The 25,661-nt window shown below is 28.1% G+C and overlaps 2 protein-coding genes across 2 annotated transcripts; both read left to right on the top strand.

Annotated features, from left to right (window-relative positions):
• Positions 1-11,190: 11,190 nt before the first annotated feature.
• PGO_093570 (transcription factor with AP2 domain(s)) lies at positions 11,191-20,375 on the top strand (the record flags this gene model as incomplete). The annotated part of the gene is made up of 3 exons (XM_028687945.1): positions 11,191-12,031; positions 12,257-19,620; positions 19,992-20,375. The coding sequence occupies 3 exons, from the start codon at positions 11,191-11,193 to the stop codon at positions 20,373-20,375; spliced, it is 8,589 nt and encodes a 2,862-aa protein (XP_028543746.1).
• Positions 20,376-22,694: 2,319 nt separating this feature from the next.
• On the top strand, positions 22,695-24,153 carry PGO_093560 (hypothetical protein, conserved; the record flags this gene model as incomplete). Its single annotated transcript, XM_028687944.1, has 2 exons — positions 22,695-23,543; positions 23,833-24,153. The coding sequence occupies 2 exons, from the start codon at positions 22,695-22,697 to the stop codon at positions 24,151-24,153; spliced, it is 1,170 nt and encodes a 389-aa protein (XP_028543745.1).
• Between the last annotated feature and the right edge of the window lie 1,508 nt (positions 24,154-25,661).

Genomic DNA, 25,661 nt, shown 5'->3' with positions numbered 1-25,661 from the left:
ATATATATATATATGCACAAATGCATTTGATTTATACATACGATTATATTTTACCCACATATGCATCCCTATTTACAAACTAAGCCAATTTGTTACTCATGCAAAATTAAAAAAAACGTCTATCTTTTTTTTTTTTTCTTTTTTTTACGAATTAAAAATCATACTACACTGCATGCATATATTTTACTACATCATCAGATCCTTTTACCCATTTATGAAAATAAAGTTCAAAAATTTTCCATAAATCTACCTCCTAATATGCATGTTATAATATATATTTTTTTAAAGTATTATCAATGTCACCTCCTTGATTATTATTAACACACATCGTGTATATATATTGCAGTAGAGGCACGTCCAGTAGTACAAGAAAAAAAAAAAAAAAAAACCATAGTATATAGCAAGTAACACATGACACAACACAAAACGGAGCAACTTCTAAATCAAAGTGAAAAAGTAATATGAAAAAATTTTCTTTTCAACGTGTAGAATAATTTTTTATTTTTTCTGTCCAGGTGGGAAAGGGAATTCACAATGAACTTCGAAAAATGATAGGAATGCATATATTCCTAAATGAAATAAATGTGCATAAATAATGCATTTTTTTATGTTTAAATAAAGTGAGAAACCTCATTTTCTAGTAGCCTTTTGTTTTTTTAGATAATTTCGATATTAAATGCCTAACTTTCTATGCGTATAAAAGTAATAAAACGCAGTTCAAATAAATATTTTCATTGAAACATGTATATTAACCATTAGGTAGACACACACACATACACACTTACGAATGTTTAGCAGAGTTGTAAATGTGTTCATACTTGTGTTCAGTTCAATTTCGTACTGTGGCAATTTTATCTGTGCAATTCATGTAGCCTCTCCTCAATGTGTCAAAAATAATTTAGTGGACTTTCTTTTTCTTTTTTAAAAGCATTAATTAGATCAGCACATTTTTTAAGTTCACTAATTAAAATTTCATTTCTAAGAGGAATAAATTTACACATCTACATAGGATGAATGAGAAATTAGTTTAAATCTATCACTACAACTAAAAGGAGCAATTTAACCATGTTTACATCACAAGAAAAAATTTAGTAGTCACATATAGATGTTCTTCAAACATATATGTGTGTGTAATTTTTTTTTTTTTTAAATACTCTTTTCTATTTTATGCGTGTAAAAAAATATATTAACAATTCTAGCTTTTTTTTCATCATTATATTGTTTCTATTAATGTACATAAAAATAATAAAATCTAACATTTTTAACGCATAAAATTAAAAAGCCTTTTTTTAATGAAGTTCTCGTAACTAATAAAAAATATATATATACATTAGTATGTACTTAATATATACAACGCTTATGCATTTAAAGTAACCTTTCTCAAGGGTAGGAATATATTACAGTATAAAATTTTGTTTCAAACGGTGTATTTTTTTTTTTTTTTTTCCTTTCTTATTTGTGAGTGCACACGTATATGTCAACGCAGATTGCTAGTGTACGCAACTGGGTATGGAATATATGATTGCATCTTTTGCAAATTTTTAAAATGTCATGGCCTTAAACTTAAGCATGAATTTCTATAGCCACAGTAGCAGTAGTAATAATGTCCTAATCTAAATATTATTAACTCGTCAGCAATTCTGTATGCTTTTGAAAAAAAAAAAAAAAAATTCATATATATTCACATGACTCTCGAAACATATGATGTCGCGTACATGTTGCACGTACGTGTACAAAATTCCATATGCATTTTTACAGCCTTTCCTAATACATCTTTTATTTAATACTTTTTTTTTTTTTTTATCTTTTCTAATTAAGTTGCACGCTTTTGAAATAATATTTTATGTGCTGAAATATCTTTTTTAACTATTATTTAGATGTATATGTGTATAAGCATATATATATGTGCCATTATAACTTCTCTCCTTCTATTCCTATTGATCACTTTATTTTTCGTTAAACCCAGTTTGACAGAGAAGTGCATTAAACGTATACCTCATATGTATGCATCTAAATATAAATATATATATGACCACATAAATACCCTTCATGCACCTTCTCTCTTTTTAATGTATTGTGTTCCTTGAAGATAAGTGAACCCGAGTTATCCTAATTTAAGACGTGAGTACATGCATGCATATATGATGCATAACTAATTTGTATATCTACCTAACTCTATATATGCACATGTATGTTCGTACTTCTATTTTATTTTATCAAATGGAAGGAAAAAAAATAACCCCATCTTAATATTTCTATTGAGGCGATTGATGCTATTGGTACTATTCATATTAACGACAATATCGGTAATTCTGCTTTTTTAAAATTTTAGTTAGTTAACTTTTTTTTTTTTTTTTTTTTCTTTTTTGTCTCATATTAATTCACATGATTTAATAACCTACCTAGGTTTAGAAAAATGCAAACGTTTTAACAATTGGTTAAAAATTGCATTTTTTAAGGTCTTTTTTTTTTTTTTTTTTTTTTTTCTTAAAATATTTATATATATAAATTTAGGTAAAATATATGTACAATTGTGTAAGCATCTGTGCACATAATCATTTACAAAGATAGAATTCTTGCAAAGTATAATGTAATAGCTTATTCAAAATTTTTTTTTTTTTTTTTTTTTTATATATGCACATATAATATATGAAAATTTATATTTTTCTTTCATTTATGTTCATCTACCAAACGTTGATTATCTGTTTATTCTTCAAATTATTTAAAAATTATTATGGACGTTTTATATATGCAATGAAACGATCGCTCAACCATTTAGTTAGCTTTTTGTAGTATAATTCGTGAACTAACCCCAAGAACGGAAAGGTAATTTTGTTTTGCACTAGCTTTTTACATGTTTATATACAAGAGAGCTTTATAGTTTATATGTTACGCATACGCGCTAGTGAGCAAATATTCACCTATATATATATATATATATCATACTCTTCTCCATTTACTTTTGGTCTCACCTTGCAACAGCATACTGTTGACATTTTGCACTTGCACAGCTATTGTAGTATGCCCTTTGGGCTATCTGAAACGCCTTTTTATTTGGATTCTTGATTTTTTCTTTTATTTTTTTTTTTGCTTTTTTTTCATTTTTTTTTTTTTTTTGCTTTTTTTTCATTTTTTTTTTTTTTTCGCTCTTTTTACCTTTTTCCTCTTTTATTTTTTTACTTTTTATTTTTTTTCACTATTGCAATTTGCAAAATAAATAATTGTCACGCTCGAAATTAATTAATATAAATGTCAATGCGACATCTATATGATTAATTTACTAAGGAATTTTCCTATTCTTACTTCAACCTTTTGCTAACTTTGTTATTGCTTTACAGCTACACAATTTTTTTACCTTCCGTTTTGTATTTTCTACGAGCATTTTTTTTTTATTTGTTTTTGCTTTAAATTGCGAATTTTCCTCAAGAAAAAGTGAAACGTTTTAATGGGAATTTAAGAAACACCTAGAACTGCATCCTTTTATAAATTTTTACTTGACATACCTATATAGATGCACATGCATTTAACTGTAAACATATGGGCAAATTAATTTATATAATTGCAAGCACAAATATTTTTTACACACATGCATATGTACACGTTTACACATGTATATATGCATCTATCTTTTTTCTTTTTTTTTTTTTTCACATCACTTTTTCCCTTTTCACTCACCGTGCATCTATATTTCATGTGCATTTTTTGATCAAAGATTCATCTCCATTTTGTTTAAGATCAGATGGGCGCGAAAAAATATTTATTCATGCACAGATAGACGCGAAAGTGTAAATGCACACGTTTAGTACATTTACCTCAACAATGGTATTCATATAGTGATGTATTCATGTGTGTGTGTTCATGTGCAAATATTGTGATTTTTTTTTTCTTTTTTTTTTTTTATAATAGAAGTCTTTGTTTATAATTATTCTGTACAACCGTAATACTATTTTTTAAAAAAAAAAAAAAAAAAATTTAAATCTGTATTACATAAAAAAATACTTTTATGTATATCTAGATGCACATCAAATTTCGTTATAACTAGTTCTATACATTGATTTATGTTTTCTGATTTTCCATACCTTTCGTGATTCTTGTGTGCTGCTTAAATTCCACACATATATGCACACAAACATTCCCCATTCCTATTCTCATCCCCCCTCTTCTTTCCACTCTACGTTTATTAATTTTATATGAACATATTATGCAAGGAATTATTTTTAATTTCCCTTTTGCATTATTGTCTAATGCTACAAATCGATTTAGTTCTTATGCTTCACAAGGAGAGATAAAATTGCATAACTAATTTCTTGACGCATAATCTTGTTACTATTTCTTATATGTGTTCAATATATTTATGTATATGCCGCTTCTAACGTATGAACAGATGCATGCTTACTCTTACACGCACATATTTTCTCATAATTGACATGGCATGTGAAGCGTATAAAGAAGTATATGTATGCATGCATAATTATATGATTAAATATTGACAGAAAATTTTTTTTTTTATATCTTTACCTGTTGTTTATTTTATATTACTCACTCTCGTGTGCGAACATTTGAACGTTATGTCTGTTATTACGCCAAAAAAAAAAAAAAAAAGAAAAAAAAAAAAGTGACAGATGCTGCGTGTATATTTATATTATTTTTACATACATGTATTTATGTAATTTTACGCTTTAGAATAACCTAATTTATGTTCCTCAATTCGAAGCTATAACAATTTTTTAGCCGTTTTAGAACTTTTCACATTTTTAAATGTAGTTAATATAGTTTCTATAGAACAAGTAGTTATATGTACCCAGTTCTTTTATATTTCCTACGCCCAAATGACAATTTTTCTTATGCTGACACATAGAGATTTACACATTTTCTCATGTCATGTAATACTTAAACACATGTATGAATTATACAACTGCTAAATGTAATTGTGGACAGCTGCAAATGTATATAATTGTTCAGTGTCAACACTTAATAAAATTTTGATATATTATTTATTTCAACGTTATATCCTTTTCACACATTTCGATAAAATACGTGTTAACTGTTTAGGCTCTTTTTTTTTTTTTTTTTTTTTTTTTATCCTATATTTAATACATGAATTAGAAATAGAAAAGTCAACTCAATTTGTAAAAGGGTTGTTAGGAAAGTATGCGATATTTTTTTTTTTTTTTTCATTATTTTATTTCTTTTATGGTGAAGTTTTTACAACGATGTTACATATATCCTTATTAATATGTTATATCGTTTAGGTAGAAAAATAAAAAACAATAATATATGAGTAAGTTCTTAACCTGTACGTACATGTCTCTTTATTTATATATATACGCCTACTTGTATATATACACACGCGCACTGTTTACCTTGTTGTTCTTTCTGATCCCTCAACAAAAAAGACTGAGTATCGACACAATAGCAACGCATTACAAGTTGTAATAGGAAGAACAAAAAAAAAAAAAAAAAAAAAAAAAAGAACACACATACGCATATGTAATTATACTTTTCCTTATAACTTTACATGTAGCTTCATATATAACTTCATATGCAACTTTACATGTAATTTGACGTGTAACTTCATATATAACTTCATAAGTAACTTCATAAGTAACTTCATATGTAACTTCATATACACCCATGTGTTCCAATTTCATATACAACTACATGCCCAATTGCAATTTTGCAAAAACGGTCACTTTGTAAACATGTAGATGCCTGCTGTAATAGCCAAAAAAACGCATCCATGTGCCATTATATATACATATGTTTATATATGTACACGTTTATGTATTCTGACAATCGAACCATATATACGTAGACAAATCCCTTGAGCAAATAGTTTTCACAAAGTTTAAACAGTAATTCATGTTCAACTAACGTTGAAAAGTGAGTGAAAAAAAAAAAAAAATTAAAGAAAAAATAAAAATAAACCTACATTGACTCCTTCACAGGGGATTATTGTAATCACCTTAATGACGTTAATAAATTTTTAAGAAAATTTTGAAAGCTACAAGAGTTTTGTTGATACAGAAGTAGTATATTTGGATTCGCAAATTGTTTTGAGTTATCCCCCCTCACATAGCCGAACTATAAAATCATTAAAAGTTGCCAAAATTGCAAATTTGTATAAAAAAAAAAAAAAAAAGAAGCATATTGTATAAACAAACTCAAGATTGAAAATATTATACAGAAAGGTAGCATCTTACATAACAACCCACAACCCCTTACTGTGTTTTGAATGTAAGTTAGCTATGTATTTGTATAAATGTATACATATTTAAGCGTATATATTATACATCATGCGTACTTACATAACCCACCTACTCTCTACGCACGTGGTATATTGTGAAGTTGAAAAAAGAGAATGATAAATAACCGAGAGTTAAAAATAAATTTGTACATAAATAATTCATTTCTCTCACTCACCGAATAAATCATTTATTGCAAAAAAAAAATTCTTCACGTTGTGCACATGCTACATATCGTATGTATATATGTAACAAATATATGAGAGAGTACATGTTTGTACTTATGTACATGGAGACGTTTTTTTAGTTTCTTTTCTTTCCTTCCTATTTATTCCCCTGCTCTTTGCTTTCATATATGTACGTGTTAAACTATGTATGCATGTGTTTATATATGAGTTTTGCATACGCATAAACTTGTGATATATGTAAATGCTCCTATACTAAAACATATATATATATATATGTACGTGTATGTACGCATATGTACCGTATATGACTTATTGCCATATGCACGAACAAACGCCCCACACCCACTGCAAATGAAAGATCCTTCTGTATATATGCGTTCTCTCCTTTTAAGAATAATTTCATACATGCATTTTTATGCACAACTATTATATGGTTACGCTGTTATATATAGCAGAATTGACTTACCACACTTTGTTCTATCAACATGGATGTTATATAATATATATACATATATACCTAGATATGTATATACATTTGCCAGTTTCTGCAAGTATATATCATAACATATACCCTTGTCACAAGTTCATACATGTATGCGTGTTCTTTTACATGGTATATATATATACAGGGCATAGCCATTATCCTATATGCCACTTTTATAGTACGTTTACGTGGATATTTTCACAAAACGGAAAAGTGGGAAGGTGAATTATTATGTATAATGAGTGGATCGAAGTAATCGATAAGGTGCGCGTACATGTAAGCATAAGCGCATCTTTACATTTACATGTTTATGCGGATTTATATTTTATGCAATTTACACACAAATTATGAGCAAATAAATTTTGGCTAGTTCACGACGCTTTAATGCTCGTTTGTTTCATTTTAATCCAACAGTGGTGATGAATATACTCCTATACGCACGCCCATAAATGCCTAGATACAAAAAGTGTACAAGCAACTTACAACTCTTGTTCTTTTTGTTTTTTCATTTCAGGGAACTAGTGCTTGGTTTATGTGTTGCATACAAATGTATGGTGCGTATGTCTATCATGAACGTACGTAAAATACATGTACGAATGGAGCATGTTCCCATAGATGAATGAATTTACTCCTGCATAAACATTTACTTGCATAAATTTACACTTGCACGAATTTACACTTGCACGAATTTACACTTGCACGAATTTACACTTGCACGAATTTACACCTGCATTAATTTATACTTGCACGAATTTACACCTAAATTAGTTTACACTTGCATATGCGATACATATTCATTAGTAAGCATATTCGCGTAAGCACGTACACTGTTTAGTAAGGATTTATTTGAATGCTTTTTCCATATTGTATATTAAACAGCAGAATAAAGTTATGTATATGTAAAAGCATATGTAATATGTAGATATGTATTTGTACAATATATATACATATCTACATAAGATCATCTAAAGGCAACATTTGTGTAATAGCGTTCATTTAATTTCATTATTTTGAAAATTTATTTTATAAATCCATGTTTTGTAAAAAAAAGTGAAAACAAATTAAAAAAGAAAAAGTAAAACCCTTCTTATAAATTAAAATAAATTATGTGTATTTTTTTTTTTTTTTTTTTTTTTTTTATCATTTATTCTTAAAAATATAAAAAAGGAGGGAATTTTGAAAAATTTATTTTTAATCAAACATGCAAAAGAAGCCACGTATGCTCTGTGTATATATATATATGTATGTATATCTATATATTTCCTCTATTTACCACTTGTTCGTTTAATTTGTTTCCTTATATATTTTTTTGTTCTTTTTACGTATACACTATATGTCGTATTAATTTTAAGTGTCCAAATTTACTTCATTTATTTTAAGTACATACATATATATACATACATGTATAAACATTTTTGTATTTATTTTTTGATGCATTAATTTTTTGTACTAATTGCATGTATATTTTTGTTTCCAGTTTTAATTTTTTTTTCTTTTTTTCTATTCTCTCATTATCACATTCGGTGTTTAAATTAATTATATATATATTATATAAAAACATAGGTTTATACATAATATTTATAAACCACGTAATAGTATACAACAGCACAAATAAGAAACATCATTTTTTATCTGCTACCTGAAATTTTTTTTAATTTTTTTTATTTTTCCATACTATTCGTTCAATTTTTTCTTTTTTCGAGTATACAATATTAAATGTACTAATAAAATAAATTATATTATTTTGCATGTAAAAAAACATGTTGTAAATTTATTTATACATAAAATATCTATTATTTACATTTATGTTGTTTCAAAATAATATTTTTTTTACCCCAACCCCATCCCCCCGCCATCTCTTACAATATATACGAATGTAATGGAATAATTTGCATTTAAAAATATATGCTTATAAAGCATATGCCTTTTTTTCCTACAATGTAACCTACAAATAATTATACATAAAATAAATACATGCATTTTTTTACAATTGCACTACCACCATTAAATGGAAGGGGAAAAAAAAAAAAAATGTATACAGTATTACTATTTTCATTAGGAAAAAAGAAAAATAGTTGTTGCTACCGTATATATGTAATAGATTATTTTTTAGATTAATTAAAATAGAAAATTTTATTCTATATAAAATTTAAAATGTTCATCACATATTTATTTTCATTTTATTGAATTAAAGATAATTATACAAAAATTAGAGAATAAAAATTTTAATTTAAAAAAAAAATATATAATTATAATTAAAGTAGTGTTTTTTTATATCTTTATTTATTTTCATTTTTAATTTCATTTTGAAAATTCTATAATATATGTGGCATTCACTTAAGATGCAGTTTTACCATTAGTTTATTCTTTGTACGTATAATATATATATATATATAAGTATTCTTTTATAAAATTTTTTTTTTACTATATGTAAACGAATGCTGAAATAAACTGTTTTTTTTTTTTTTTTTTTTTTTTTTTTAAATATAGTTGTATTACTCTTTCGTACTTATAGGTCATTTTTACGTACGTTTATGCCTTTTTTTTTTTTCAACCATTTTATCCTTTTTTTTATCCCATTTTTTTATCATTATTTATTCTTTTTTGCCTTGTTTTTTTACATTTTTAATTACTTTTAATATATTTTTACGAATGGTATTTAAGAATTAGAATTTGCATACATAGAAAAATACAAATATAGATACATTATATATAGATGCGTTAGATATAGATGCGTTAGATATAGATGAGTTAGATATAGATACATTAGATATAGATGCATTAGATATAGATACATTAGATATAGGCGCAAACAAATGTAGGTATATATATATACATATGCATATGTCAGTGCAATGTAGACAATATATATACATCCACTCTTTTTAATCATATTAATCCAACGCGTCCATGCATAGTGTATAGAATAGAAATGCTCATAATTCATTTTCATCTACATTTGTCCATATGCTTTTTATGTACATATGAGGATTATTTAATACGTCCTATTATGCATATATAACAAATAATTTCACTTTTTTTTTTTTTTTTTTTTTACGTACATGTTCACACATTTTATTATTTTTTTTTTATTTCTATATTTAAATTTATTGACGAAGAACATATTTCCTAGTTACGTAATTTTGTGTACTTTTTATACATAACTATAAGAGGAAACTTTTTATAACCTTTTTTTATTACAACTTTTTTTTTACAGTTTTTCTTTATAAGTTTTTTTATGGTTTTTTCACAATTGTTTTTATATATATTTTTTTTTTTATAGTTTTTTTATAGTTCTTTTTTACAAGTTCTTTTTATAAATTTTTTTTATAGTTTTTTTTATAGTTTTTTTTATAGTTTTTTTTATAGTTTTTTTATAGTTTTTTTATAGTTTTTTGTAGTTCTTTTTGTATTTTTTTTTTATAATTCTTTTTGTAACCTTTTTTTGCAATTCTTTTTATAATTCTCTTAGTAATTATTTTTGTAATTCTTTTTATAATTTATTTTGTAATTCGTTTTATAGTTTTGTTTACAACGCTCTTTGTTGTTCTTTTTATAGTTCCTTATTTAGTTTTTTTTTTTTTTTTTTTTTTTTTTTTTTTTTTTTTTTTTTTTTTTTTTTTTTTTTTTTTTTTTTTTTTTTTTTTTTTTTTTTTTTTTTTTTTTTTTTTTTTTTTTTTTTTTTTTTTTTTTTTTTTTTTTTTTTTTTTTTTTTTTTTTTTTTTTTTTTTTTTTTTTTTTTTTTTTTTTTTTTTTTTTTTTTTTTTTTTTTTGCAGTCTTTTTTTTTGAGTCTTTTAAAAAAACCTATAATATGTGGTTGCATTCATATATATATATATATTTTTTTATATATATGCTGCAATAATAATAGTATTTAATTTAAATTTATTTATATTTTTTTAAATTCTCTGTTTTCTTTTATATACATATATAATATCCCATTTAACATCTACCTATATATACCTAGCCACCTGTTTTGCAACACGAGTACCTGAATTGTTTTGCCTACAAGTTGTATTGACAACTATTTTACAATACGTACGTTTACATAGACATCGGTGCGTACATAAATATTGACGTAAAGATATATGGAAACCTAGACATGTATGTATATAAATACGTACGAGAAGGCATATACATAGTTTAAACATCTGTTTTATATTATGATATATACATAAATCAATAGATTGTAAAACCAGTGAGTCGATAAACCCTTTAGATACATAGAACCCTCAAAAAAATTGTCACATCAAGAAAAGAGAAAGCAAAAAGATGAAGAAAGATTTAAATAAAAGACCAATAAGAGCGAGAAGAAAGAAAACTATGAACTCATTTTATTACAACAGTGATTATAGTAACGATTTAAATAATGAAGATTCAAAAAATAGAATAAATTTTCTTAACAGATTAGAAACATCAGAAGGATTTGAAACAACAACAGGAATTAATAAAACAAAAGAGCCAAGAAAATATCATGCCTTATATAACCACAACCAAGGAGTAGGAAACGATAATCAAATGATGAATGAAATGCAAGGTGATTCTACAATTTCTCATGAAAATAAGAAAAATGATTTTTTCGATGATGATGATAATAATAATATAAAAGATTCTAGTGATAGTGAAAAAAGAATGAAAATGAAGAACCATAGAGGTCAGAAGGAGGACATTTTAAATATAAAGAATGAAGTAAAAATGGAACATAATAATAATAGTAACAGTAATAATAACACACATAGAGCAGATAAAGGGAAAACTTACACGGGTTCAAGTGCATCTGGTAAAACTAGTTGTAGTCGTTCAAAACATTTAGGGAATAATAGTGAGAATAATTATGCCAAAATGGCAGAAAAATTACCCCATGTTGTTGGAGTTAGATTTGACAAATCTCAAAACAGATGGTTATCTGGTATATGTATCAATGGGAGATGTATCAATAGATATTTTCCTGTTTATAAGTATGGTTTTGAAGAAGCCAGAAGACTAGCTATACAACACAGAAAAAATTTCGAAACAGCCAATTTGGGACACTTAAAAAAGCAACAAGGAGAATCCAAAACATCACATTTAAATTTGTTAAACATTAATTCACAAATACCAAATGGATTCAAAGGTACTAAAATATATGCAAACTTATTTATCCCTATTATTACATACTGTACATTTCGCTTGTTCTTTTGCAAATGCTGCAACTTACGTGTAGACAATAACATGTGTTCTTGTGTATGTATTATTATATATACCATATATATATGATATATATGGTGAAAAATATTCTGCATTTATCTCCCTCACCCACCCACACACACACCCTTTTTTATTTTTATTTTTTTAACAGACATCCAAGGAAAAAACAAATTGATATTTAAATACTTGTCCTATGATTCCATTCAAAAAGAATGGGTAGTCACATATGATTACGATAACAAGGTATTAGTTAATAAATTTCCAGTAGATATATATGGATACAATAATGCATATGAAATGGCTGTTCAGTGCATTAACAAACTGACCGTATGTAATCAAGACAAAATGTGTAAAAATGTCAACCAAAATGAGAATCAAAGTGCTAAAAATTTCAAGGGTGATAATATGAAAGGAACAATGAATTCAGAAAGTGATGTAAACGAACAAGGTGGCAATAGTATTGTATCGTCATTATCATTACGTAAAGAAAAATCCAATAAATTATTCAATATAAATAATAGTGGAAATTCATCAATAAATAATAAATTAGTAGCACCTCTTGACAGTGACGAAATGAACGGTATAATAGCGCACCATGAAAACAATATTCATAAGGGCATAAGCAAAAACTTGAGTAGTGGAGAATATAATAATAATAATAACAATTACAATGAGAATCTCCTTTCTGAATCAAAACAAAAAGTAGGAAAAATGGATTCAGATTCCATTAATAATGGAAAGGAGAAAAGAACATATTCAAACGAATATAATAATTTTTATAAAAATGAAACATCCCACGTAAGCAATGATTTTCATTATTTTAATAATGGTGTAAAACGGATGAACTCCACGAATAATTTTGAAAATGACAACGATGATGGCAATGGCTTAATGAGGAACCACAAATTTTCAAGTAATAGCGTACATGGAGAGAACAGAAGCAACGCAAACAAAAATATAATAAATACCAGTTCCAGTAGCAATAACTTCAATTTTAAACTGGATCCATTCAACGAATCAGGTAATACATCAGTAAATCCTATTAATCATCACATTTTGGAAAAGGATGAGGTTATTAACTCATCCTATGATAGCCATATAAATATTCTGTGGAACAAAAACAATAATAGCAATAACAACGGATCCGATAAAAACAATAACACAAAACCATATATAAGTTATTATAATAATTCAAAAAAACATAATGATGATAATAATTCAAAACTTCTTCAACTTTTGAATTCCAATATTATAAACGAGGAAGATAAAAATGCATACCACATGTTAAACAATATACTTAAACGAAACAGTTTAAATACTAAATCTTTTGATAATAATGGTGGTAATAACAGTAATCTGAACCAAAATATAGATGCCGAACAAAATGATAAAAGGGAAATGACAAAAAGGAAACACACATTAAAAAAAAAACAGGATAATGAATCAAGAAATAATAATGATGACTACAACAATATACATAACAACATGAACTCAAGTAATAATAATAAAAATGTGACGTCAAGATTCGGAAGTGCCGGTATAACAGATCCTAAAATGCTTGAAGCATTTTTAAAATTTAATAGTAACAAAGATGGAGCGGGGGAAGTTGAGCATGGAGGAGGGTTATTAGATCCATTTATAAATTTGGATGAAAGTGGAAATGTTAGAGAAAACAGAAAAGAGAGAAATGGGTTATTACAATATTATGGAGACAATGACAACAGAGGAGAAGAACAGGACTGTAGCGCAGAAATGGATCATAGCAGCGAAGAGGAACATAACATAAACAGAGAGAGAAACAACAACAGTTTTGAAGTAAATTCAAACCATGGAAGAAGAAGAGGAAGGAAAGCACGTAACAATGATGATTTTTTTCAAAATGAAAATAAAAAGGATGGAAAAAATCACAAAATTAGTGAATACTTAAATTACGAAAATATACTTAATTTTAATAGAATGATAAGAAATATAATAAAGAACAATAATAATAAATCTGAGAATAATGAAAAAGTTATTAAAGGAATTAACATTTTAAAAAACATGACGACATCACCTGTGAATGATGATAATACAAGTAAAAACAACGTATCCAATACGGACCGTATAACTGAAAATGTTAATTATTCTTCACCAGGAGAATATATGAATAACAGCATACAAGATATAATCAAAAGAAACATTGAATATTCTATAAATTATGACGATTTCATTGTGGTAAAAAATGAAGCAGATGATGTTGGTGTCGAAGTGGATGTTGATGCTGAGGCTGAGGCTGATGTTGACGTGCATGATGATAATGATGAGATGAACAAGAATCAAGATAAAGAGGAGAATGAGTTATCATTAAGGGACTATGAAAATACAAATAATTTGAATGATATCATGAATGATGAAGCAGGTGATGACATTACCAACACTAACGATGTATTAACGAAGAAGACAAATATTGACGAAGATGAAAATTTAAATGGCGAAAAGGGGGACAATCTGAATAGGGACGAAAATTTCCATGAAAATAATAAGAATGAAGAATGCTTAGAACATAATTCAGAGCATAAAACGAATCATTATAAAACGGAAAATGAAACAAACGAGGGTATATCAGAAATACAGATGGGTGAGGAGGGTAATAGTACAGCAGTACGAAACCAACGTAAGAAAAAAAAACAAAAAAATGAATGTAATAACTCCATTGCGATGAAGTTATACCCGTGGAAAAAAGGAATACAATGGAATAAATTAAAAAATATGTGGATATGTAAATTATGGGATGAAAATGGAAGCGAAATAACAAAACATGTTTATGTAAAGAACAAAGAAGGAGTAGAAATTGGTTATAGCTATTGTTCGAAAATACGAGTTAATTCGTTTAATTTTTATTTATCCAAAGAATTAAAAAAATTTCCCTCAATTGAAGAAATTACACATGATTTGCAAAATCTCTGCTTTTGGGTGGAACATGGAAATGAGGATGGAAAGGTCAGTTTTTCCTTCGAGGGAGGAATATGCAAAGCCTTTGCTGATGCCGTGGAATATTTGAATAAGAAAAAAAGAGAGAACGACGCAGTAGGGCAAACAGGCAAGAGATCCTCCATAAATGATGAGGAAGAGGAGGTGCAAGAGGAGAATGGTGACAGAGCACAAACTGAAATGAATGACCAAATCGATGAAGATAATCGAACCACAGCAGACAATCTGTTGAATGCTAATAATGATACGAGTGCTAATGATGAAGCAAGTGCTAATGACGAAGCGAGAGCTAATAATGAAACGAGTGCTAACAGCCGAACGACTAATATTAACGAAACTCATTACGACATTGCCAGTTTCTTACAAGAGGAAAACACTCACGCACAATTAGAAGATACGTTCAAAGAACTAAACTACTTTGAATGCAGCAAAAATTTGGGGGCAACGGAAATATGCGAAGAGACGAAATTGGCTCATAGCTTGAAACCCTGGATAAAGGGAATAATTTGGGAAGAAAGACTGAAAAAATGGGTTGTGTTTTTTAAAGATAAGAATACAAATTTACGATTAAGCTTTTTTAATCCACGCGATTATAACAATGATGTTATTTTGTCTTATAAAAAATGTTGCGATTATTTTTTTCAAATTAAGAAATCAAATAATTTTGATGATAATAAGGAGTTCTCAGAGACTCTTAGAAATTTTATTAACAACTTTGAGTTCGATAAATCTAGTAATGATCAGCAGAACAGAGTTAATAATGAGAATGATGAGAATGATAACTACAATGTTGATAACTACAATGATGATAACTGTAATGATGATAACTGCAATGATGATAACTGCAATGATGATAATGCTTCGCGAAACGACTCGGTGCATGGAAAACAAAGGAACAAGTTAACCAATTATAGTGAAGAAAAAGACCACATAAGCTGTATTGACTATAACCAAATGAAACATGACGAGGAAAATAATCATAATGGTATATTAACATATATTAACAAGAGAAAAAACAATAGTAGTGAAATTTTGGATAACAAGGGGGGCAAGGGACATTATGACGATGATGATCAGCAAGATGATGCAGTTTATAGACAACATTTTATAAATGGTGGAAAATTCGCAGAAAAAAGAAAATTTAACTCAATGAATAGTGCAAGTGAGAACGATAGTTACCATAATAACTACGCAGATTTAAAGAAATTGATTAGACTAGAATTACCAAATTATGACGTATCCCTTGGTGCAAGTGCGAACGATAGTAACATCACCAGTACATCTCTACATCACAACTACAAACATTCAGCAGAGTCATCTGAAATAAAATACAATGGGGAAAATGACTTGTTAACCATGCATAATAGTGAATTTTTTAATCACATTAATCATCCAAAAATTGATGAAAATGAAAAGACGAAGAAAAGAAAGAAACAAAACAAGCGAACCACCGGGAATGGAAAACATGGAGTTAGAGCAACTGCAGCTGCAATAACAATTGGTAGGGGGAATGCACACAATGCTGATACTGGTTGTAGTGATCTCACTGTGAGCGACGATGACAACGAAAGTAACATTAACTGTGGTGGAAGTAACAGAAATAAGAAAGAGCGAAATGATGAGAACCAAAATATAAGCAGCCGTAGTAGTAGTAGTACCAGCAGTAGTACCAGTAGTAGTAGTAGTAGTAGAGGTAGTAGAAATACACACAGGGGACACACAGAAAATAAGAAGTATTTAAATCTGCACGAAAACAGACGAATAGTTAATAATAATGATTATATGCAGAACGATGAAGATGGAAATTATAACATAGACTATGCAAAATTTGAGATAGAAAAAAAAGGAAGTTTAACAAATCAGTATAGTCATACAAATAACAACAATATATATCAAGAGGATGCTATGACAACCACTACCTCCACTACAATATGTACACATAGAAGGGGAATAAAAAATGAAGTAAGTTATGATTCAAATTTTTTAGCAAGTAATAGTATTGAATCGAATATTGATACAATGATGATGGTGAATGGTAATAACACAAGTCATATTAATTTATCGAAACAAAATTCAGGGATGGAATTAAATGCCATGTTAGCAGCGTATTCTAGGAATGGAGATAACACAACAACAGCTTCTAATGTTACGCCATCCAGCACAATGGAAATGCATAATAATAACGTTAATGTTATGAGGAATTATGAGAAATACAACAACATGGAAAATAGATCCCCCAATAAAAGTAATGAAAAATTAGATAGCCTTATAGATAGCAATATAAATGTTAGATTACCGAAAAGTGAAATATTAAACCAAGCCGCTAGTTTGCCGAAATTACAAGGAATGTTTTTTGATAAGAGAAGAAATTATTGGACAGTGAGTGTTTGTGGATTTAGAAAATCATTTGGTGTTAGAACGAGAGGAGTTTTTCAGGCATATAAATTAGCTGCAGAATTCCGTAATCGCATCTTAGAAACAAATAAAGGAAAATGTTACCCACAGAAAAGTTCAAGTTTATCCAGCAATTACAAATATAATGTAAAAAATAATAATAATAATAATGGACTTGTTAAAGATGAAAAAGGTGGCACCACTTTTGCACAAGATTCCACTGTTCCAAATGTAGAAGAAGAATCATTTAAAAAAAAAGCCATGTCCCTATATAATATCACACATAATAATAATGACAAAGATCTCTTTCCTTGTACTGATTCACGAGGAAATATAGGAGGAAGAAGCACCCAAAGTACAAAAGGAAATAATCTTGCTTCATCGTCATCCAGTATATATGAATATATTTGGGATAAAAAGTCCAATGGAACTGCAGGAGCAGGTGTCAATGGTGGAACAACATATACTGGCGTTTGCAATGCAGCATGTAATGCAATTTGTGGAACCGCTTGCACCGGAATGTGTACTACAATGGGAGGTGCAATCTGTAGTGGAGGAGGAGGAGCATGTGGTGGAATTTGTTCAGGTAATTGTAGTAATAGTAAAAAAGATATGACGAATAATAGTAACACAAACAGTATATGTAATGATGACAACTATGCTGATATGGAAGAAAACAAAACAAATTTTAATGTAAAATTGAATAAGTGCAATAATGAAAAAAGACATAGAGGAGGAGGAAATTATGGCTCATCATCACCATCATCGAAACATGAAAATAGTATGCAGATGATGATGATGGATTCAAATCTCCTGCATTTCCTAAATGAAGGAACAGGATCAGCATCACCAGGAAGAGGAGGAACATCAGGAGGGGGAAATAATACATCAATGAAAGATAATAACAAAAGTAATCAAATGAAAAAAGGAAATGGAAACAACCTTTCATCAAGCAATAATAGTGCTATAAGCAATATTGGAATTACAACAAATAATTATTCACCAACTCATATTTACGAAGTTGACAATATTAACAGTAGTCAAGATTATTACATAAAAGGGGAAGATATAAAAATGGATCTGAACAAATTGGAAGATTATAAAAATGGGAAGACTAATAGTAATAGTAATCGTATGAGCCCAAATATTAATTTGATGAAAAGCTCCATGAACAGTGATGATACAAGTAAAATATCTAGCGTTAATTTTACACGAATTGATAGTCACGATAGTTCAAACATCAACATCAATGACAACAATAGTAGTAGGAGTAATAATAATGGTGATAAGTGTGGTAACTACATTAGTACTGGAAGCGGTACTGGCAATGGTACTGCAGCTGGAATTTCTAGTGGAACTTCTACCCTTAATAATGACAATTTATACAAATTATTAAGCACGTACAACGAACAATTTGGACAAGAGGAAGAATATGGAAAAAATGCTATTAACAACCAAGAATATGATGTGCATGCCCAAACCAATAAAACATTAACAGATATGGAATTGCTAAATAAATTAATATCACACAGCATCGATGAGAATTTATGCTTTTCTTATTCAAATAATGTATCCTGTCCAACAGAAGATAATTATGAAAATAATAAAGAAGATTTATTTAAAAATTATAATTTTGATGCTGAAAATAAATCATACAATTTTAATGGACTACTAGATGAAACAGTTGAAGAAAGGGATATACGAATAAATAAGGAAGTCAATAAATGTAAATTTGTTGAAGGGTTGATATATGATGAAGCTAATAAATGTTTTAGAATTAAAATTAATGGATATAGAAAAGCATATTCAGTTATTAGACGAGGTGTCAAAGAGGCATATAAATTGAGCATTGAAGCCATACAACAGATACGCAGACAAGCACAGCTGGAAAACGGAGCCACGAATAGTGGTAACCTGAACAACAATTCTGAACAGGGACAAATAAATTCCAATAATTTAACCCATTTTTACAACTCCAGCCCCGATAATTCAAGACACGGCTCGATGCAGAATTATCAGCATAAGAACAAGCAGGATACGCAACATGACTTGTTAGATGAGTTATATGAGAATAATGCACCTGATTTAAACAATAATAACACCAGGCACATTGATACCAATAAAGATGATTATCTTGGAGAAACAAGAAAGGTAACAATGACTTTTACATACGATAAGTGGGTTTAGTCCTTTTCTGCAAATGTGTAGATTTATAATACACATACCGATTGCACCAAAGTTGGGAATAATATCCCCAATGCATCTAATATACCGAATGTATGGCGTGTGCCGAATTTTGTGAGTAATATTTACCATTAGTGATAGCATTTTCGCCCTTTTTGTGGTCACATTTGATTCTATATTCTATCTATTTCCAACCCCTGTGCTATGTATTTATGCAGCCGAACACATGAATATATATATGTGTATATACTTATCTAAACGGCGCATTTTTCATAAAAATATATATATATATATATATGTGGGTGTGTACATATTATTCCCCTTTCCTTGTATTGCAGATTCCCCTAAACAGCATCTTCCCAATTTTGAACATCGATGACAAATACTACGATCTGTTAAAAACAGCCATCGTTATTTGCTTGAACGACATCCTCATGAACTCAATTCCGAAAGTATTTCATATATACAGAAATATTATTCAAAAGAATAACGTAAAACTTGAAGATGTAATAAACCATGAAAAGAAGCGGAAAGAGCAATCCATAAAATACCATATAGAATATGCTCAAAATTCCATAGGCGTGTCTTCTCTTATTCCGTACCTTAGATTGTTCAGCATGGAGATTTTAAACAACGTCTTACCATCAACCCAATCCTTGGAAACACAAAGACAGATCATCCACTCCCTCGATCTGCAGGCCTACAACACGTCCTACGGATGACGCACTATAGTATCGTCAAGCCTTTTTTTGCCTGCGAGGCAAAGGTGCCAAGGAAAACGCGAAACATTCGAACTGACAGAAAGGACAATTTAAACACATATGTAATTCAAACGAAATAAAAAAAATGATAAAAAAAATGATGAAAATATGATAAAAAAGTGGTAAAAAAATGATAAAAAAGTGGTAAAAAAATGATAAAAAAGTGGTAAAAAAATGATAAAAAAGTGGTAAAAAAATGATAAAAAAGTGGTAAAAAAATGATAAAAAAGTGGTAAAAAAATGATAAAAAAGTGGTAAAAAAATGATAAAAAATTGATAAAAAAAACTTTTAAATAAAAAAGGAATTAACCCCCCACATAATTTAACACATAATAACATAACGTACTTTTTATAAGTATTATATACACATATAATTAAATAGCATCACCTCTTAATGAGAAGACGCTTTTTTTTTTTCTTCATTTAACGCTAAACAGTTAATGTTTTACATTATATATATATATGTACGCAAGAACACACCCTCTTTACAATTAACATGTATATCAATTTATTGTCATTTCATAATTGTGTTATTTTAAATTAAATATATATCCCTCGTATTTTTTTTTTTTGTTACTTTTTCCCACTTTTAAACGTGTGGAAAATAACCACGTGCAAGAACATTAATATATATAATGCCTCGCACTGAGTTTAAACATAGAGGAAAAAAAGAAAAGGGAAAGAAAAATACATGTAAATAAAAACACATTTTAATTCTTTTTTTTTTTTTTTTTTTTTTTTTAATTTTCACATCGAACAAACATTCTCTCTGTTTTTCGACTATACAACCTTTTAAAGTGCGATTAATTATTAATATGTATTTTCACACTTAAACACCAAACAAAACTGACTTGCAAAATAATGATACATAATATATGTATAAAATGAGAGAAATTCTTAAGTTTAGCCAATAAAAAGGAAAAGAAAAATGGGGCTCTATATATTTTATTACGTACCCCTCTACAAATAAACGAAAACAAAATGTGTGCTACACCACCATAGAATAAAATAGCACAGTGTAATAACATTCTATACATGTTCCACCCTCCTTTCGCCCTTTCATTCTTGTGATGTGTTTTTGAATTATATTGTAAGCGGATATATGCATTACGATATTTTAGTCCTGCTTTTCGAATGACTGAAAAAGTGCACTTTGTACAAAAAAGAATAGAAACGAAAAATAGAAACAAAAATAGAAACGAAAAATAGAGACGAAAAATAGAAATGAAAAATAGAAACGAAAAATAGAGACGAAAAATAGAAATGAAAAATAGAAACGAAAAATAAAAAGGAAAAATAGAAATGAAAAATAAAAAAAATTGATAAAAAGCTGTCAGGTCACTTTTTTTTTTTCTTTTCTATTGTCCCTTTCACATTTTCCAAAAGCTTTGTAAGGAAAGCTATAAACTCATTTTATATTGTCAAAAATAGATAAGATTATTTTAAATAGTAGGTTCAAGAACTGTGCCAAATTTAATTTCATTCCTTATTGATAATGCACGCGACAACCGTTGGCACTTTTTTATTAAAAAAAAAAAAAAATATAATAATATGTTAAATATAAGTGCAATTTTTTTAATTTGTAGCAAAATCCCAGAATTAGCAAGTTGTCAATTTTCCATTTTTGCCCAACTAACGAGAGAAACGCACTTTTGGCTATGCATCTTAATCTCATCATGAAAAAACAAATGCTTCACAACATGGAAAGAAAGAAAAATACATTATGAAAAAAATAATACATCTGAAGATAAGATATACAGAAAAGCGAATGCATATAATACATACTCATCATACGTGTTAAATACTTTGATATGACTTATTACCACTTCTTATCCCACTACTTCTGCATAGACTACAGTTATGACAAAACATTTGACAATTTAGTTCACTTTCCCATTTTTTTTTTCAGTAAATATGTTACAAAAGGGGGATTCAATCAAATGATATTGAATTCAATTTAGATAAACATATTGTCATGAATAGTAGAGCGAACACATTTGGGGAAAGTCAGTCCTCACAACTGCAATCACCCCCTAAGGCATTAGTCATCAGGAGAAAAGGTAAAAAAGAAGAAAAAATAAGGAAATAAAAAATAGAGAAATAAAAAAAAGTACGAAATGTTGTATTGAAACAAGGCAAAATAAGGAAAAATATATCTAAATAAAAGTACATATTTCTATATATATATATATATATATATATGTATATATATATATACCTAGATAAATACATCCCTACATGTACAGCTAAATAAATTCAAATAAAAGAAACTGAAACAAAATGGAGCCCGTCAAAGTTCACCCAGTGCTGAGTATCCTAGTAAGCAAGTACAAATATTTCCATGAAAATTTATCGAACAAAACACATGTATTATTACTTCCTGAGGCCAAAACGCTGCTAAACATCAACATAGATATTGATTTTATGAAAAAACATATATGCTGTAAAAGTCACTTAAAAAATGTGTATATAAATTTACTTGGCCAGTCCATCGAAATTGATGCAAAATATGTATGCACGGGGTATGGTTTTCAAGAAAGTAGAATATGCAAAATTGTGAAAATTGAAACTAATGCTAATTATAGGTTATTAAAAATAATTTCCATTAACATCCCACTAGAAGGGGGATATCAAGAAGGCGCCGAACCTGTGAGTTATATTCATGATGCTGAATTGGATGTCCAGTTTAATGATTTATCAGATGGAGAATTAAATGTACTAAATGATAAAAACAAATTATTCATATTTTTTAACAAAAATGTAAACTGCCATGAATTTCTGCACAATCAGCTTTTGCAATTTACTCGTTCACATATCATTGTCAAGGGGTTCGAAAATTGTATAGGGAAAAAAATTATTAGTATAGTGAAGGATACAATGAAATTACAAAATAACACTGATGAGAATATTTTAAAAAATGACATAAAAATGCCACTAGTTAAGCATGTCTACTCCTGCCTTTATAGCATAATATGGAAACAATTAGTTATGAATTATGAAAAAATAGAAAATAAAACTCAGGAAAAAATGATTAACCTGAAACAAGATATTAAGGGATTTTTAAAAAAAATAAACCTAGGGAATATTAGCTTGTTCCACGTAGAAACGGTTTCTTTCTATGTTAAGCAGGTTAGAAAGGAGATTCAAAAAAAAAGAAAAAGCAATAAAAAATAAATAAAGTAAAACAAGTCAAAACAAAACAATGCAAAACAAATAAGGTGAAGAAAAATGCATAGGCAAAAATGTAAATAGCTGAACTCATTTCACCTCTTAAAGCACCGATTTTTGCAGTGGACATCACATGCACGTACTGCATTTGCACAACGCAACATGTCTAAATGAGAGCTGCTTCCAGGTATATCCATTATCATGTTTGTGCGATTATACACTCATATCCCTACCCTTTTTCTCATTGCAGATTGAAAAGTGCACGAATCCAATTGACAAAATACACATCCTTGATAATACAAGCAAAATAATATGCGAAATAATTACATGCACAAATCAGGATTTGAAAAAACAAAATTTAGCAATATACGATATTAACAGTGATAGCTTAATTGCAATTTTGGTAGCTGCAATTTCGTATGGAGAAGTAAAAAACATAATTAGTCACTCCATTCATTTGCATATGTATATAGATAATTTAAAATCCTCTGAAAAAATAGATAAGTTGTCATTTGTTTTTACCATATTTCATTCGTCCATTATTTACCTGTGTGATATGAAAGAGATGTAACCCCAAGTACTCTCTGGTAAGAATAACGCACTCACAGACACAGATGTGGGTTAGTATGACTTATCCATATTACAGGTTCGCATGATTTCCATTACAATAATAACCATAATTTGACTTTTTTTTTTTTTTTTCTTTATTTTATTTGTTTCGCATTTCACACATGTTTACACTTGGTTCCCACTTTTAAATACATAATGTAAAAATTAAAAGAAAAAAAAAAAAAAAAATAGTTTTTGTATTTACCTTTTTAAAGGGGATTAACCATTTATTCCCCTAACGCAAAATCACAAATGAACCGAATGTTTGGAACATACAGCGCATGTTCATGTGCAAAAATAGTTGCAATATAAATATTCATGCTGTAGTATAGATGTAGGTAGTGCACCTGGCTATATGAGTTTCTTCTATGTTAATGATTTCCTACTTTTACACCTAAAAATAACACACTTTTTATATTATAAAAAATGTTTTATATTGCTAATTTGGGAGAGATATAAAAAAATAGAGTAAGAAAAACAAAATAAATGAAATTCATTAAATTAAAATAACTAAAACGCGTAAAATAAAACGCTAATATGTTGTGAATATGTGAATTTCTACAAGACTAATTTAGGAAGATGGAGAAAAAAAAAAAAAAAAAAAAAAATCGTCCCTAAAGCAAGGATATCATAATTTATATAATCATTAAAGCAAATTGTCAGTCACATAATTTGTTATTATCAAATAAGAACATTTTCTTATTTTTTTTTTTAAATCGGAGCTTGGTCTTTTTCGTTTCGTTTTCGTTATTTTATTTTATTTTCTCTGCTGTTTGTCATTCATGGAAATAAATTAACTTTTAGTAATAAACATCACCAGGGAAACAATGTATAAATTGAGTTAATATAAAAAAAGGACAGATCATGTGCACGTATTTACATGCAAATGGAATATATACATTTACATACATATTGAGTAGGGTAAAAATTGAATTCATATTTATATAATGTCCATACTTGTGAGGGTATAGGTTATACAGACATGCTGATAAAATTATGCAATTCCCAATTATATATATACTCTAAAAAATAATAATTTTTTTTTCTTGAATACTTCATATAGAGGGAAAAAAAAAAGGTGTGTATAAAAAACGTATATATTTTATATAGATGTAAACTTTTATGTTGGTACACTTTTATGCAGGCATACTTTTATGTTGGTACACTTGTATGTGGGTACACTTGTACGTAGGTGTGCATATATGTGCCGATTTTTTCAATCGGCTTTTTGCAAAATCAGAACACGCGCTGCGTACTCGCTGAATGACAAAAAGCAAGGCACCGTTCATCATGAAAAAAGTGGGTAGATGATTATTATGATAGGGGAAAATAATCCCTTGAAAATCGTTCAATTTTATCCTCTTATCCTGTTCTGCGCACAAGAGTCAGTGCTCACTTGTGCGTTTGCGTGTATATACATATATATATACATCTGCATATATACATCTACAAGTAAATATACACGTATAT

The sequence above is a fragment of the Plasmodium gonderi genome (genome assembly GCF_002157705.1).
Source record: "Plasmodium gonderi DNA, contig: Chr09, whole genome shotgun sequence".
Lineage (NCBI taxonomy): Eukaryota > Apicomplexa > Aconoidasida > Haemosporida > Plasmodiidae > Plasmodium > Plasmodium gonderi.
The sequence above is the reverse complement of the archived record's forward strand: the minus strand, read 5'-3'. Positions and strand labels throughout refer to the sequence as shown.